Here is an 18,293-nt window from a genome sequence, read left to right as displayed (position 1 = left end):
ATTTGTCATACAGACATTATCAAAGAGAGCTGATAAACTATGTTGAAGTTCTGACATGTTTCTTGGGCTTCTGTGGTTTCAAAGACAGGATTTCTGGCCTTTGTTTTGGAATTGGTATTTCTACTAATATACAACCTACAAACAAAGCTTCAGGTATTTGTGCTCATGTGACAAATGAATTGGCAATCTCCAGGGATTCACCAAGTCAAGTGGTGGCTTAAGAATCCACTCTGATAAAAATACAGGTCAGTTACAGATGATTGTTCAGGTTCGAGCACTGGTTGGAGCAATATTCCCCAGCATCAACCACCTGGTATTCAGAAGCACTCCTAAGGGAATCCTGGATGAATCTGAAAAACACCGATGCTCCCATCCAGCTGACCAGGTTGAGAGCACCCCCACCTTGACCCAGGCTGAATAAAATCATCCAGAAGAGCAGGAACTCTGACATAACTCCCCTTCTGTTGACCCTGAGAGGCTCTCTTCACAGCTGGAGACCTCCTCAGCTTTTGCTTCTGCTACGGAGGTAACACTTTCCCTGCTGAGCAACAAGGGAACACATGGAGTAAAAAGACTAGTGGGTGGTCTAAATATAGAGAATCCTTCTCTGTTTCTCCCATGCCTTTACCTCTACCCTCCCCCAAACACTAACACTCTCACACCTCCGGTCCCAGGAGGAAAGAATCTCTCCTAAACAATGGGCTTTAAAAGGCAGACCCCCACAAATCTACAGCTTTGTTTTCTTCCTGGGAATAAGATAATAAAAAGAGAAAAAGAAAGAAGCGTGAATAACGCCACAAGTAATTCCATGGAGAGGTATAGTTCTCTCAGGTGTTGTCATAGTCAATACAAGTACAGGTTTAAGTAGTTTCCATGCATTTAAAAATATGTCACAGGAGTGCTGCTTTTCCAGTTTGGAACTCCCTTTAGTTACAGTAAAAAGGAAGTAAAGTCAACATAGTGACTAGCACCATCAGCTCTGAGGACTGAAGTGATGAAGAAAAACTCATACTATCCCTAAGGCAGAACAGTACTTTCAGCAACTGAAAAAAAAAAAACAAACCAAAACCCGAAAAAACAACATAACCAGAATGTACACATAGATGAAAATATTCTAAAAAACTTAGAGAAACCTTAATTTAGAAGCACTATCCCAAGCTAAAACTCATAACAAAACAATCAGATTTTTCAATCCTCAGTCCTAGCATCTAACACAGATATATGCTGTTCTCACAAGACTCATCCATACAGTTTTGCTTTTCAATTTATCCTTGAAATAAGGTACACCAAGAAAGCAAAAGTTGAAGGCAAACAGCTACAGCAACACACTGACTTCATATCAGTTCTATGCTTTGTTATTTCCCTATGAAGACTTTCATCACTCTTGCACAAGTTAAAAAAGTGAACTGCAATCAAAGAACAGGGCAAAATACATGAACGCAGAAATGCTACGCTCCTTTCAGTGACGACTGAAATTTGAGAGGTTAATTTACTTCTCTCGTATTCGCTCCGGTATTCTCTTCCCTGCCTATCTTCTACTTGTAGCTCAGTGAAATGTGGCTCTGCAGCATTGCAGGTACCAGAGTAACACAAACATTGCAAACGTTAATGCTGCCCAGTGGGACGCACGTGCCATATCTACGCAGAAGTAAAAAGATGAGTCCGTATTCAGAAGAGCCAGTATTCCCACTTTTTTGAGCATTCACTGCACAATCGCTGTATTGCTGCCTTGGAGCTCACAGCTGGCCAGGGTAAATGGCTTGAAGGTCCTTTTCTTTGGCCATCAATTTCTCCCAAATCATGATCAACCCCAGGAAAGGCCAAGCAACTGAATTGTTCTTGCTAGAATTCCACATTTGCTAAGTTGTTATCTTAGGAGCATGTTTCTGTCTTTCTCTCACGTTGACTTATTTGTGAGCAGAGCTCCTAATAGCCCAAGTTTAATAGCTGCTGCATTAAACTGCTTGTGTGGTGGGGCCAGTCTTCTGCAAGCCCCCGCACTGAACCGCTTGGTTCCTCTGGTTCAAACTCTGCCTGCGGGCTTTGATGGAGTTGATTTACCTGTTACACTTAACTGTTTAGCATGTTGGTGATGGGATAAGTGGAGACAAAAAGTAAACGTCACATTTTCCCTTCTATCTCATTCTTTCAAACTCTTGTGCCTGAATTCCAAGCTCAGCTCATTTTTCTGGCCTTTGGAAAATTCATATGAAGACTTAACATTGTTCTGTTCTATTAAAAGAATAGTTTCCTTTAATCAACAAGCAAGCAGTTGCAATTAAAAGCTCTAGAAATTCTTTTCTATGTAATTCATTTTAATGTGGAATTTTATTCACATTAATGAATATGGTAATATCTGCTTCCCAAATGACATCACAAAGATTTTAACAATGACTACGCTTGGATCATCAGTGAGCTTGGCACTGGTAGGGTCAAAAAATTGTAAAATGCATTCCTTGATGAATATGGTTTTTAAAACATTTTTTAATTGAATAGTAGCAATAAAAAAAATTTTACTACCACTATGGATCAAGACACTCAAGGTGCAAGTCCTAGCAAATTATTCATTTCAGTGGTAAAAACAAAAACAACAACAAAGCCCTGATTTTTCTTCACAGTAATTGTAGATTCACAGAATTACTTCATTGACATTGCTATCGATTTACGATAAGGAAAGATTCAACATACTTTCAGGAAAATTTAGTACAGATTGGCAAGTTACAACTGCACAGCTCTGGAGAGAGAAGAACAAGTAGTTAAGCCTGCATGGTGAGCAAGTGCACCAAGTTTTTACATTTGCGCTCAGGGGTCCTTTACAGAAGAAAATGGAGATTTCACTTCAATGCTGTGGTCACATTTCTGAAGCCTTTTAGAAGACAGCAACTGTGCCCCATTCGCGTCTTGATGCTTTCATTACTTACCTGATGTTAGCCGACTTCGCCTTCAGGTCATTCCAGCGCTGGTTCATGTCATCAAGCCGATGCTGGAGCAGGGCAGCTTCCTCAGAGTTTCCCAAGGCTTTCACCATCTTCTGTCTGTTTCCGTCAATGCTTTTAAAGATGTCATTGTGGGCATCAATCTCAGCTTGGATATCCTGAAATATCAGCAAGAAAAGTCCAAATGTCTTAGTTCTCTAAATAAAGGAATGGAGAGCATATTCTCATTAGTACTCCTAAGCACTAGGAAAGAGCACATAATCTGACTTTCTTGGGTAACTCTGAAAAGAGATACAGTGGGGTAACATCATAAAAGATCTAGTTTTCTTAAGTGTGAGAAAAGGAGTTTGAAAGTCATCCTCAACTGTGAAATAGGACTTAGAACTATAAACACTAAGTTCTCTGCGTGTTTTTGTAGCACTGAAGGTAACTAATTGTCCGCTTTCTCCCACACATTTCACACAGTGCAGCATTTGCAAATGCACTAGAAATCGTTTCCTGCTCAGCAATTACACAGATTCAGCCTTAGCTATGTTGTCTCTTTCCTCTTTGAAATAAAACATTGCAGAAACCTTACACAGCCCAGTGAAATTCAAACTCTATGTAGTGCTTTAGGTCATATGCAATGAAAGCTTTTAGCTAAAACCTATGTCCTTAAACTGCAGCTAAATGACTACAGCTACCATGAGCCCTATTTTACAATTAAACTACTGTATAGCATGGCCTGCATTATATGGAGAGGTAGACATAAAACAGCAGGATGTATTATAATCTGAATTTCACAGTAAATACTGAAAAGAAAAAGAAGTGCTTGTGATTTCAATTCAGCTTACTCATTTCTTCTCTCCTTAGAAATTACACATTTTATTCTCTGATCTACCATCTGCCTCAAGAAACACATTACAAATGATGTCTTCATCTAACTGAGCACAGTGTTATTTTTAAAACACATTATAAGAGCATCAAAACTTCCTGCATCACCACCAATGCTTTCTAGCATCCGTACATCCATGTATACCCTAATAGAGCAATGTCAGTGTGTGGAGAGCCAGGAGGTGTACCGGCTGTCTCAATAGGATTAATCAGCAAAGATTGTGACAGGAACTCGATGCAGATGTAAGCAAACTTCTTTTGCAAAGGAAAAAATTCAATAACTGAAATCCCTTAAAGGTTTTTATTCTCCCAGACAACTCCTCAGTAATCTCCATCTGTTCCCAGGAGGAGGAAAGGAGGGGCCCTCCCTATCCTCAAGATGTAGTCCTGCATCTTAGAATGGCTGCTTGCACATCTACAATTGATAGTTGGAAACAGCGGAAAAGTAGCTATGAATTTGAGACAGCACGAAAGCTTTCTTCAGTTAGAGAAGAAAGCAAAAAGAAGTAAGGATACAGCTGAAAAAGTGGGAGGAGGAGAGACATGGAGGGAAGGGGGGAGGCAGCACGAGAGAGAGGGAGGCAAGAATCAGCGATGCTCTGGTTCTCCAGCTGAGCTACTATGCGACTTTGGACAACTACCTGTTCTTTGCCTTGAGTTTCACTACTTCAAAACAGGTAAAAAGACACATTTGCTGTCTTTAAACCATCCTGATAAAAATCACCATTCTGAAAATAGATACAAGCAACGGCAAACCCAAATAAGTCATCAATTAACCAAATCAGATGCTTATCTGAAAACATTTGCAGCTCCTGTCCTTACACCTCCAACACACAAGTAGACCCAGTGAAAACCAGCTCAAGTCCACACAGCAGGAGATACAACCATGTACAGCAGTTACAGTTTTAATCGCTCACTAATCTGTGCTACAAAAGCATAATCATGTCAAATCCATTTCTATGCCTCTTTAAAGTTACAATAGAAAACTTCATTGTTGGAACTCATCTTCCATTCTACAATCACAATATTCATTCCGAAGCTATTGAGAACCTTCATAAAACATTTTAGCTTTGATTACATTTGAGAGGACACTTAAGCATGCACGCTTAAAAATGTTTCATTCAAAATGGGTTTGATTCTTGCATTTGCCTGTCATCATGTTACATTGATTAAGGCACAGTAAATCTGCTGTTTGCATTCTTGAGTCCCATGTGTGATGGCCGTGTTGTGACAGCTCAGTTCAAAGAATCAACTTTGCTAATTAACTTATCTTTCTCTTTTCTGATTTTCATTTTCCAGGAAAAAAAGCACTACCAGCTGATGGATAAACCAATAAGACTGATACTAAAGTTAATGAATGCCAGTGCATCACAGCCCTCAAAAAAAAGAGGGAGAGAAATCCAAACATGTCCCACACCAACGTGCACATGGAAGAAGTGCAGCAGGAAGGTGGGATGTGAAAGATGGATAATGGCAACAGGTGGACACATTAAGTTAGTTATTCCCCAATTGATATAAAAGATCTTGAAGATTTTTATTCAGGTATTGTGTTCCGTTGGAAGGCTAACAAGAATGATGGGCTCCCATCTTGTCCTAAGATTGTTGTAATTGGTAGCAATTGGTAGTAATCTCCTTTACTCACTGTGTTATTGTAATCTTTCAATTCTTATGAGATTTGTAAACATGTTGTGGTTGCCCTCCCTTAGAATTTCTTATTTCAAAGTGGGAAGAACTCTATCCATTCTGTACACATCCCAATTCACTTTCATCCTGATCTATTATTTGTCTTTCTCCTGCCTTTTTCGTGGTCACCGATTCTCCATATTCTTCTCCATTGTCCTCTATGTGGCAAAAAGGGATGAAAAAAGTTGATTATCCCTGCTCAGGCCCCAGCTAGGATTAACTCTAATAAGAGTTAATCCAATTTCAATTTTTCAGTACTTTAAAAGCAATTATAAACACTTCCCTATTATCACATGGAATCTCCCACATCCAGAGTCACAGGGTCAACTCACTGGAGGGTACAGGAGAAGAGAGGAAAACAAATTCTGTTGCTTTTGCAACATAAAGAGGGAGACACCACCATGAAACACCATTGTTCTTAGCCCAATGCAAAAGGCACCTGGGCCAGAGCGCTCTTCCAGTGCATGCAAAAGAAAGCAAAGAGAAAAAAAGGAAAAAAAATAAAGAAAAAAAGAAACCTAAAGAAATACACTGCAAACAGAGAAGGACTTCTTGCCAGTAGAAATTCGTAGTTCCTAAGCTGTAGTTACACAGCTTTATCAGCTTAATTTTTGGAGGTATTACTACAGAGATGCCATATTTTGCTAATTTTGCAAATATTTATGTGCACATATTGGTTAAACTGGATTGGTAATTTATTGGTATGAGGTCAACAGATCTGTTTACATGCCCAAGTGCTTGTAGAATTAAGGTCCTAAATTAAAAGAAAGCTATTTGAGGAAAGAATTCATCCTATATATAAATCAAGGTGCAAGTTTCAAAGTTTTGAAAGATACAAAAGGAGAAGGAATAACTAGGTTGACATTTATATATCTATTTCACCCTAGCCAGGCTATTAGAAGATTGCCATTTTCCTTAAATTCCTTTTAAGACTTAAGATCAAACTGCTGCCTGTCTTTTCCACTGTGGTCTGGTGACTTCAAAATCCCCTTATCTCCATTCTGAACCTTAGACTTCTTTGCTTCTCTCCCTCTTTACTCCTCTCACAGCGAATGATTTACCTGCTGGATTCAAGCCTTCATTTTACGCTTAGATCTGATTTTAAAGCTTGTCTCCATAATAAGAAACCTACTTCTTGCTTTAATTTTAATCAAATACTAAATTATCATATCATGACAACTGAAGAGCACGTGTCTTTAAAGAATGTATAAATATGGCATGTGACACTCAATAACGTTCTAGATGGCAATTCTGAAAAGGACCCAAAGATGTAGCTGACTCCAGTTGGGAGACTGGGGCAGCCCAAAGGCAGACTACAGTGACTTGCCGAGGGTAAAAGAAAAAATATGACAGAGATTTGAACAGAATCAAACTTTGTGACTCCAACTCCAAGGTCAACCAGCAATCAAACTTTTTTTCTTTTTTCCCTCCTTACAGACTGCAAGGATATTTTCAACAGTTACAACAGTGGATATAATTGTCCTTTGGAAACTGTTAATCCTTTAAAAAGAAAAAAAATCCTTTAAAAAGATAAAAACAAAACACCACAACTTTTTTCTGAATGATGAGTCCAGAGGGCTTCTAATTCACTTTGCATCCCCCTAAGCTGTTAGCATATTCACTTCCACTCATGTTTTTTCAGATTTTATTTATTTATACTGTCTTCATTGGTACATTGCCATTAACATAGGCAAAATATTTTCCTCTTTAAAGGGCCTGAACCCTTCTGTTGAAGGTAAAAACATGACTGGTGGAAGAAAACTCCACATTTCCACGCTAAAATTGAAGTGGAAGAAACGATGCATTTTATAACACACAAAATGTTACTCTATTCCATTCTCTCCATTAAGGAACCTAGAGTACTTGAGCTTTATGATACAAAGATCTAAAACAGGGAAGCTATTTTCTTCTCCAAGGTAAATAAACAGATGTTCCTATAACATTACAGGTTCTATTGTCAAGATCCCTTAATCAAGTTTTTACTACATATGACACAAAACTCAACTTACTCTCTTATGAAAAAGGTCAATAGCATTCTATACCAAATCATAACTTCATGTTGTTTTTTTTTTAAACAGTTACATATAGGACTTATCAATGTTTTACTTCAATATTTTTTAAACCCACTATACACAGCAAAATTCTGTATTACACCTCAATTTTTGACTATGTTTATTAGGAAACAGAATTCCACTGAATTTCTATAAAGATCTGACCACGAAGCAGTTATGGCACACAAACTACATGTGGCTTGTAAGAAATGGATGTGCAGGTCCAGTGTTGCTGCTGTGCCCCAAGACTGGCAACATTTTGTGTTGGCACACAGACTGCTACATGATTTTAATCCCCAGATACAAGCCCCAGAACAGGCAAACTGTTGTGGCATTTGAACCACATGAAGATCTTAAGAGGGGTTAGTAGGGTTGAGGTAGACTCCTCAGGAATGAAAAATAGCTTGAAAAACTGCATTTTCCCCAGCAAAGGTTACCCCTGGGCTTTTTTGCCAGGACAGTTTTGTACTTCTTCCACTCAATACAAATCATGCCTGTGACTGGAATAGGACAGCAGACTTGGTGCAGGTACAGGGAACTGCAAGTCCCAGAAAAATGACTGCCCATTGCCTTCACTGACAACGTTCAAGTCAGCAAAGACATAGTTACAGAAATGCTGCACTTGCCTCTTTTAGAGGTCAGGAGTAAAGGTGATGACTGCTCACCAAAGTATCTGCAGAAAACTATTCCAGCTGGAACAAAAACATCAGTGCCAACCTAAGGACATAACTGTGTGCCACAGACATCAGCCAGAACATCTTTCTTTGAGGTCTCACAGCAGGTAGCAAGGGAATGGATTTTAAATTTTTTTTTTTTTTCATAGCAGATTGTTTGGTCTATATTGAACCAGATACATTTTACCTGCTGCTGCCAACTGCCTCTGGAAACACTGCTGTGTCAGATGCTGCCTTTAGCCTCCGCTTCACTCAGAGCTTTTCACTTTTTGATGACTTATAAGGAGGGAGTAAGAATTAGGGCACGATACAGGTGTATGAAAGTGGCCATTGTAAAAGGGAAAGTGGATTTTTATTGCTCTCTTCCTTACAAATGCCAGGGGTAGCAAGGAGAGAGCGATGCTGTTGTAAAAAACAGACGGTTAAAAAAAGAAAAGTCTCTGAAGAATCCAGGTAGTCATCTCATCCAAGCAGTCTCTCCTCTGGTGTCAGAGGACAGTTGTAACTTTAGAAAGGCTCATCCCATCTGCTGTTTCAGAGGCCTGCAGTGGCATTTGCTGTTAAGTAATCAGTTTATAATTAATTCACATTCAGAAGAGCAGTACACATGCAAAATCCTTGGGCAGAATTGCCATTATCATAAATCCACCAGTGGCAGAAGTGCGTATAAAGACAGACATTAAACCTCTCTAAAGTGTCATACACAGACCACACTGGATATCGCTACAGCCACTGTGACTATAGTATAAGATCAAAGCAACTCACAAAAGCAATTGGCTTTAGATATGGCAGAAATGTAATTACTACTTGAGCTCTCAGATATTTCAGGAAGAAAAAAAAAAAACTTTTTGGGGGAAAAACCACTTTGGGATATTTTTCACATCTAATTTTCAAATGCTTGTACTCCTAAAAGCCTTGCACTAACACTTCAAGTTTCCAAAAAGTTGTCTTGACTTGCACTTAAACCTAATGGATAGTACCTTAGCGGGTGACATATGGGGTGGGTAAGGATTCATTTTATCACAAGAATGATGATGCTCTTAGGATGGCTGAGAATGCCAGGCTGCCTTTGACAATCTCTGTGGCTCCATCACATGGCATTGACTCAACATCTGAGGGGCATCATAAATCCATTACTACTAGTTCCAGCAGTCACATAATTGCAACTGAACAAAGCCAAAGCGGCCCTGCCCACTCCAGTGTAATGCGACTCTGGTTTTGCATAGGAAGGGAGTGCCGTGCAAGCTTCTGCAAATGCCATCTGGCTTCTGCATTACGAACACAGTAAGAGCACTCGTAATTCTCTCCTTGCAAAATATATTAATGAATCCAGAAAGCTGAAAGTAGCTTGCAAGCCAGGATCACTGTCATAATGCTGTTTCTCCTGGCAGCAAACTCCTCAATTCGGAAGAACAGGATGGGTGTGTGGGGAATCGTGCGAGGGAAAGATGAAGCAGGGAAGGAGGAGGGGAACTTGCTCAAAAAAAAAGAAAAAGAAAACTTGCTAAATAAGCACAGATCAGAATTTGTGGTCGAAGTTCACCAACTAAAATGTTAACTTTCTTCTCCAGCACCAACACATCTTTCTACGTCATGTTACAAATTTCAGCACAGTAGAAAACAAAATGACACAGTAAGCTTCCAGCTAAAAAATACAGCAGAGCTGTGAGACCTGGAAGTTTTTTGTTGAGAATTGCTATGATCAATTCCTTTGAGATGAAATAAGACACTGGAATATTCAAAATCACAGGGGAGAGCCTGGAGTTTGCAAACGCCGGGGCTTGTGTGGTTCGAAAAACATCAGAAACATCGGTTTCTAAAATTCTGTCTCAACCACGTCATGAAGCATCACAAAGAGTCCAGCATGTGTCCTAATCTTTACAGGCTACGAGCAGCAATTACAAGAGAAGAGTGAAGCCCAGCTGACAGACTGGGAGCAAGAGAGGAACAAGTGATCTACACAGCGAAGAAATCATGTCACAAATGCTCTCACTGTTACTATTAGCTACTTTTGGAAGAGTCATGTTGGTGGGATACTGAACAGTATCTCTCTCATTAGCTCCGAAGTTTGCTACTGTAGGAAAGTAAAAATACAAGAGTTTAAAAAACCTAACAAATCCAAACCAGTTTACAACAGCCTTCTGAGGATACCGGCTTATTATGATTTTGAAATTAACCAAAATCATTACACCACCACCCCCAAAAAAAGCTTAATTTAATTTTCTGAGATTTTTAGGTTCATTTAGTAATACCCATTATACTACTATTCTGGTGACCAGTGCTGATTTGTACGGGGGGGGGGGGGGGACAAAAAAAACCAAAAAAACAAAAAAACAAAAAAAACACAAAACCACACAACAACAAAACCCAACAAAAAACAATACTGAAGTTTGGAGCTTTAGGATAGAAAAACACAGAATCAGGCCTTACAATCTGCTCTCCTGCTTTGTGACCACAGTATTTATGTTTATCATCTTAATGTGTAAATAAACTACTATACTTTGTTACAGACAAACAGACCTTGCGGACCTTGTCTTATAGACATTACAGGTCTTGCAGGGCACAGGAAGTTTGTATGGAGAAATGCTAATAAAATAAAGAAAGAAAATATAGTATGCCAAGCCAAACTAACAATGGTTACAAACATATGATCCAGGTTTCATTGGAAGTGCTGACAATTAGATGAAAACAATCTGGTTTTGAACAGTCTCATGTCTCTTGCTAATCAACGCAATCACTGCAAAGCCAAGCCTCCTGCCTCTCAGCATTACTGTTACCAAATGTCCTGGTAAAAGAAAGAGTAAGTAGCTCGAATAAAAGAAGAACAGATGAAACAATGGGAAAAGTGGTGCATTCATTGGAAGTAATTCTACTTATAAAAGCCATCACAAGATCTTCCAATTTGACTAAGATAACATTCAACTAAATTTAACAGCAAACTGCAGAGCGCTTCCTTTACGTCAACAGTGAAGTAAGCTCACAGGCATACTGGGAAGTCCCCTTATGCTCTTGACTTAGCAAAGTCCAAACTTTTCTATCGGGGGGGGGGGGGGGGGGAAGGGGAAGATGACCACAATCAGAGCACATGCTCTAAAACTAATCTTGTAGGACCTGAAATGGGGAAGAGAAGTAGCACTAGACTTCCATATTTGAGAGGGAGTCAAACAGGGGTCACCTGAGGACCTTAACAGCAACACAGAAAACCTAAGTTTAACATCAACCTGCCCTTTTTATTGTGTAGTTTTCAAAGGCATAAGCTTTTTCAAAGGCATAAGTATATAGAACTGTGCTTATCATACCTTTTCAAATTTTGTCAGCAGCTCACGTAAGCTGAAGTTCAGGCCAATCATCATTAAGCGTCCCCCGAAGCCTACATTTTCCTGGTACGTCCTCCAAGCCAGGTCTATAGCCTTCAAAAGGTTTATCTCTTTTTCCACCTATACTGTCTCAAAACCCTCTGAGACCTCCTGTGCGTGCCCCTCTCTCGGGCTGTGCTCCCCCAGGGGCAGTTCAAGCAGCACCATTGTCACAGCCTCCCTGCCCCCGCTCCTTCGGGTGAGCCGCTGACGCTGGGTGATGCTCCGTGCAGGGTTAACCTGGCCCCATGGCGCTGTGGGGATCTCCTCGTCTCCACGCCCAGCCAGGACTGCCTCCAGCTCACCTCGGCAATGGCCCGCAGGCTCCAAGTGCTTCTGGCAGGCCTCAAGCTCAATCTTTGGTCTCAATGACCCCAAGCAAGAGAAGGTATACTCCGCTGCTCTATGATGGATGCAGAGGGTAAGGAGGAAGAGCAAGTCCTTCCATGTTGCTCCATTCAAGGGAAAAAAATACAAAGAAAAAAAAGAAGCAAAAAAGTCCCGAGATTACAGAAAGCACCAAAGGCCAGCTTTTCAGAGAAGTCTAAATGGGAAGAGGCACACTTCAGCCTATGAAATACGGCAATGTGACCGGATAGGAGGCCACCTCTCCTCTCCCTGCCTTCCTCGCAGCTGGCCACCAGCAGGCTGGTGTTGCTATGGCAGTAACCAAGCCACCTCCAACCCTCTTCCCTCCACTCGTTTCGCTTCGGCCAGGGGATGCTGCTCCACGGAACAGCCAAGGCCCATTAAAAGAAATCTAAAAAGTCATTTCCTTTGTTTAGGCAAAAAAAAAAAAAAAAAGTCTCCAAGCAAAGGATCCTGCTGCAACCTCCGAAGCCTTTGCTGGGGATCTCCTCCTTTGGTCCTGTCTGCTCTGACAGCCGTGTGGTAATCTATCGCCGGCATTTGTTTATTATTGTAATCAGCATCCTCCCTTCCAGCAGCCCTGGTGCTGCTCTGAAGCCAAGCACACTCCCCCTTCCTGGAGGCCTTCCCACTGGAAAACCACCGCCACCCCTAAGGCTGCAGAAACCCCGGACCAAAAACCCTCACTCGCCCCTTTTCCTTCCTCTTGCAAGGAAAGGCAGCTATATAGTCACTGAACAGGTTTTGGAGCTGTAAAAGCAACCAGTGCTCCACAAAGCCTACACGCGCCCGCTGCCGCTCATGTGGGCAGACTCGGCGCAGGCAGATTGTTTTCATATGAGCCTTCGCTCGCCCACAGGAAACCTGACACCCCACGGGTGGCTACTAGGAAATCGCTCCCTTTCAAACCATTCCCACTGGAAACCCTGTGTGCATGTGAAGGCCTATTTAAGCTACTATTAATGCTTTCCGTACAACCACACGTTGCTCAACCGCCAAAATGAGCTTCAGTAATAGTTGCCAGCAAGTCAGAAAGTGCATAATTAAAACCAAACCAACAACCCATCACAACTTTCTCCTACAACCATGCTGGGTATCACGTGTTGCTTTTACTTTCTTTGTATTTCACCCAGCTATCATATTGAAGTACCAATAGAGCCACCAATGGCAAAACTGTCTTTAAAATTATTCTCAGCTAGTGAGTTATACTGATATCGCCAGTATGGGTCAGGATTTTAAAAATAAACTCTGGAGGGGGGAAAAAAAAAAAAAAAATATTCGCATTAGCAGGATTTTTGCTTATTTTATTTGTACTTTGGCACCTGTCTGTGTGTTTTATGTGGGCATCTTACACAAACTGCAGAAGTGCTTGCAAAATAAACTGAGAAAAGTTTTCCAAAGGCAGCAGAACTAGACCAGCTTTACTGCACAACTGGCAGGTCAGCACAAATGGTCTGAATTTATTCCACTCCTTATGGAAGCAAAAAGCCCAGTTATTAATGCAACAGTACCTAAAATCATGTTCAAATACTATTCTTTTCTAAATTAACCACTTACAGAAGGAAAAAACCCACATTAGCCTGAGAAAGTAAAACCATCCTGCAAGAGATTTAACTACAATTTCTATTGGAGAATCTCTCTTTTCTTCTCCTGCAAGACAGACACAGTTTGGATCCTGATTCCCGTACACACTAAGGCTTCTTTCTGCTGCTCTTGCAGAAAAAACTTGCAAAACAGGAAGAAAACAGCATTTGAATCCAATTCAGAGGTGCTAGTGCATATAAAATGAAAATGCGTGTCAGGCTGGATTATAATGAGGCTTCATAACTCCAGGACTGTATCCAAATATACAACATTAATTTTATGTTTATTCTCAGACTTCATACTTAGATAACTTGTTTCCCAATTTTTCTGTTGTCATCAAAAAAAATCATACATTCTAGATCTTCCAATACTATTAGATGCAAATATAAATGCCCTCTGAGGTGGATAGGTACCATTTTGCAGAATTCTGTAAAAGGTAATCAAATATATACATATATACACAATGTTGGACCAATGCTTCCAGTGAAGCAGCTTTGAAAATTGTAGTGAATAACAACTTTTCAAGCGGCCCTTTCACATGAAAGCACACTGCAGTATTTGAGCAACTCTGATTTCACAGAAGAAAAATAAAGTAACTGAAATAAACTCTACATTGACATATATTTAATATAGCCTCTACAAAGGCAGCAGTTCTGTAAACATGACAATGTTGGATTGTAAGCTCCAGAAACACAACGTTAAGACAGCTTTACATTACTTATTACTACTAAAATTTTCCTGATCAGCTTTGTCATAATTTTCCATAAAAATAACTCTACATCCATTATTGGCAATGAAAATGGAATTTTATAATGAAAACTACAGATCAAACACAGATGAAATGTTTCAATGCTAGAGTCCAAGGAAATTCACATTCTGAGAGCGTAAGCCCTCATGCAAGTACATGAAAATGCGTAGACCACCAACAGTGCTGTAACAAAGCCTCCTTCCAAAATGCTCTTGTAGATACTAAGATCCACAAATTGGAATTTAAGACACTGGAGAGCAATGTACTGCTGATGCATTCAAGGCGCTGCTGCACACGATCGTGTGCAAAGGAACCTCTTGTTACATTTTGATATTAAAGCAGTTTGGTGCATTTTCTCACATGTCTTGAAGAATAACATAAAACTGGATAAAAATAATATAACCAGCTAATGGTACTTCATAGCCATTGGTAATGTTACTAATGGCAGCCTGCAAAATGCGAGGACCATCAACAGAAAAGCACTTTTATCAATGGCAGAAAAAGGAAGGCCAGCACAGCAGCCTGTGACACACAACTATGATCACATTTGCTAGCAACTATTTTTAGGAGTGGGTTCTGAACCGCACGCCCTGCAAATCCAGGTTTAAGAGCCTCACCATTTAGCAAGACAATGCAGGGATTATAAAACCAAGAGCAGAATTGTACATCTAAAAACTTAGTACTGTAAAGAATCATTTAAACCCCCCCTACTTTTTATCAAGTATAAATCCAGAAGTAACTAAATGTTATGCTACTGCAAACAAGTGAACCAGCAGAATCAATGAAACCAAAACCAGGTAAGAAAAAAGAAAATGTTATTCCATTGCCTCCGGAAGGAAAAATACCTGATCAACTTGGAGATGATCTTACACACACCTCTAAAGTTCAATTTCAGAAAAGATAAAAATCTTTCAGACTTTAACCTGCAAAACAAGATTAAGTGTGTGCAAAGACACTATAAAGAATTTGCTTCATACCTGAGATGATGTGCAAAAAACGCAAGAAAACTGTCATACTAAGCACAATTTGACTTTGGAATACAAACTAAAGAAAGAAGAAAAGAAGTTTTTCCTAGAAGAAAAATGGAAAAATAAACAGCAGCAAGAACCTTAAGAGTGAATGAACCAGGTTGTTTATACACAGAGCATATATATATATATCCTACATGACTCACAACAACAAGTAACAACAAAAAGATAAAAAGAATAGTGTTCCCTTATGCGACTCAGATGTAAAGGACGCAGAGGTCAATAGGTGGTTACAGCAAATCAATACATCCTAGTTTCACTCAAGACATGCAGCTTCAGGCAGGAACACAAAAAATTCACTTGTTCAAAAGCACTGTGGTGTTTTCTCCTGCTTTGCAAAACACCCGGTGTCAATCTGATCAGACTAGGAGGGAGAGCTGCCCTCTCCCTTCTACAACAGGTCAGCATTTACAACACAGAGTTAACACATGGCTCCAGCAAGGTCAGTCCTACACTGAGGCTCACTATCAACTGAACCCAACACCAGAGTTTCACTAAGCAGAGGTCTTCCAGCACAGCCTCGCTGATAACCTCTGCCAGAAGCCAAATCACTCAAGCGACTTAGCACCCCAAGGACCAAGAATTCTTCAAGATGGATGGACAAATCAAGCTCTTACAATAAAGAGAAACAAGCAGCAGGATAAGACAAAAGTCACATAAATATGACTGGCCAAACTACCAGTTGAGTATCTATTACAGTGACGATTGCAATGCAGATTTATGAATTACATGAAAGGGTCTGCAGAATTCCTACAGCTTAGAGCCAAGGCGCTGCACCGGTTTGACTTTTTCTTCATTTCTTTCTTTAAGACTAAAGGGTATCAGTTTGCCTTGGGCAGGTATTTGCACATGAATCAACCAGTCACATTCAGTGGTCTGCCCTAGGCAATATCTGCCATATTCAATGACAGAGTTCCGCATTAGGTAAGCACAGATAGACTGTGGCCTTCCTCAGAAAATGGGGTATGAGACAAGACTTTAAATCTCAAGAATAAAATTTGTTAGGATTCCAGATGGGATAATGTAGTCTTGGTGACAGGTAACGTTGTACTGCCATGAAAGATTAGCAAAGGACTGGGTGGTTTGGACAACACATGGCTTTCAGCTTTATGAATCAACCTTGATTTTCTAATGTTTTGGACCTGAACATAAGTTGTGTTTTTTAATTTCTTTGAACTTCCCAGGAGCACCCAGCTCTAAAAGGATAACATTTCAAATGTACTCAGAACACAAAAAAAACAAAAGTATCTCATACTTGGAGTATATCTAAAAGAGATTAGATGTCAAAGGGAAGTATGCAGGGAAGTACCACCATGGCATCCATTTCAGGCATGAAGCCATTAAGAAATTTACTGTACGAGAGACTGAGAGTTAAATTCCACTTATGGGACTGAGCAGAACATGAAGGGTTTAATCCTGACCCTAACTGACAGAACGAGGGAGGCAGTAGGGAGTATGGATGAAATTCGGCTTTCTTGCCAGGCAAAAATTTCATCGTCAGGTGTTACTTCCTAGTTATTACTGGTGGCTAAATAAAATGTTCCTATTGATGGATAGTCTATAAAGCGTTCACTGGGAAAGCCTCCTGCTAAGACTGTTAGCTGCCTTTCCTCCTGGTTTTCCCTCTTCACGTATAAGATACCGGCGCTTGCTTGCAATAATCACACTGGAAATCAGCAAGCTACAAGGCACCTCATGGTCCTTCTGTCTTTAATAGCATCTTTAACTCTGCTCTCTTTGCACAGAAACAAAACAAATAAGTTCTCTTAGATGTACTTAACATTTTTATTAAAAAGGATGAAACTGAAAACAGGGTGAAAGTCTAGTGGTGATATAATGTGACAGACTGCCAAAGCAGTAAACCCAAGGAAAAGATTCTAGAGGCAGTGTTAACCCACACCCAGTGTATGCGTCCAGTTTCCCAAGTTAAAAACATGGGACTTTCAATATTTCAGCCCAACCTGAAAATGGAGTTTTCCTTAAGATTTTTTTGACTGTGATGAGAACAGTTTTCTAGCTCCCTGACAGCTTAGTCCAAGAAAAGCCTTATTAAATCCATGCATAATACATGGGACGATTAAATACACATCTTTAAAATCATTCGCTACAAGAAGAAGGGCTTATTTATATATTTATTACTTGGTAAAGGATACCCATCTCTCAAGATACTAAAACCGACCAATGAAAAACTGATTAATTTAGTAGTTTTTAGACAAGTAGTCAATCCAAATAGTGGAAAGACCATGAAAATCATATTTTAATTTCAGAGTTCATCATAAATAATTGACAGAGCATCTTAAATTCTACAGCACTAACTCAGTATCTGTGGATTAAAATCTCATTCAAATAACATATAGCAGTATCTTCCTACTTTACTCCTCTGCAATGGCATTAGACTCAAGTACCTAACAAGGATACAGTGCCATTACAGTTATACTGCATAATTTATCATTTTGCCATGCTCCAAGGATAAGTACCCAAGCACAACCTTTTGACTCAGTCTGCCTGTATATTATTTTATGCTCTACCTTGTCTTATATTCTCAGTTAACTAAGTGGCCTTACCTTGCACGAAGGAGAAGTATTACCTGGATCTAGTTGGTTTTGGTTTTTTATGGGGTTTTTTTGAAAGCCACTAGGAATTGGACTCTCGCCATCCAATGCAAACTCTAATCTCAGCCATAAAATTTGTTTCAGCTGTAAGCTTTTCAGCCATCAACTTTTAATTCTATATTTGAATATTGGCCAGGCATTTGCTGTACAAAAACAAATGCACTTTGAATTACTAGCATAACCATTAGCAAGATGATCATCTGTATTTAAAAAGAGTATAAGATACATAATTTGTATTATTTGAATTAACTTTTTGTCTATGAAGTCAGAATCTTTATAATGTTTATAAAGAAATGTGCTTTCATATCAACCTTAACATGCCATAGTGGAACAGCCCTAAGAAAATTACTCCTGTGAATATAGCAAATTGACATCTACT

General features: G+C 39.7%; 1 protein-coding gene across 6 annotated transcripts in view; it reads right to left on the bottom strand.

The window, feature by feature from the left end:
- The window catches only part of UTRN (utrophin), a gene marked incomplete at its 5' end in the record, with an annotated part of 401,089 nt that overhangs the window by 134,283 nt on the left and 248,513 nt on the right, over nucleotides 1-18,293 (bottom strand). For all 6 annotated transcript variants that reach the window (XM_082306872.1, XM_082306874.1, XM_082306873.1 and 3 more), the window contains one exon: nucleotides 2,922-3,094. In XM_082306872.1, coding sequence (XP_082162998.1) covers nucleotides 2,922-3,094 — 173 coding nt within the window. The remainder of the gene's footprint in view (nucleotides 1-2,921; nucleotides 3,095-18,293) is intronic.

The sequence above is a fragment of the Platalea leucorodia genome, assembly GCF_965183815.1.
Source record: "Platalea leucorodia genome assembly, chromosome: 3".
NCBI classification, from domain to species: Eukaryota; Metazoa; Chordata; class Aves; order Pelecaniformes; family Threskiornithidae; genus Platalea; species Platalea leucorodia.
This window is presented reverse-complemented; position numbering and strand designations above follow the sequence as displayed.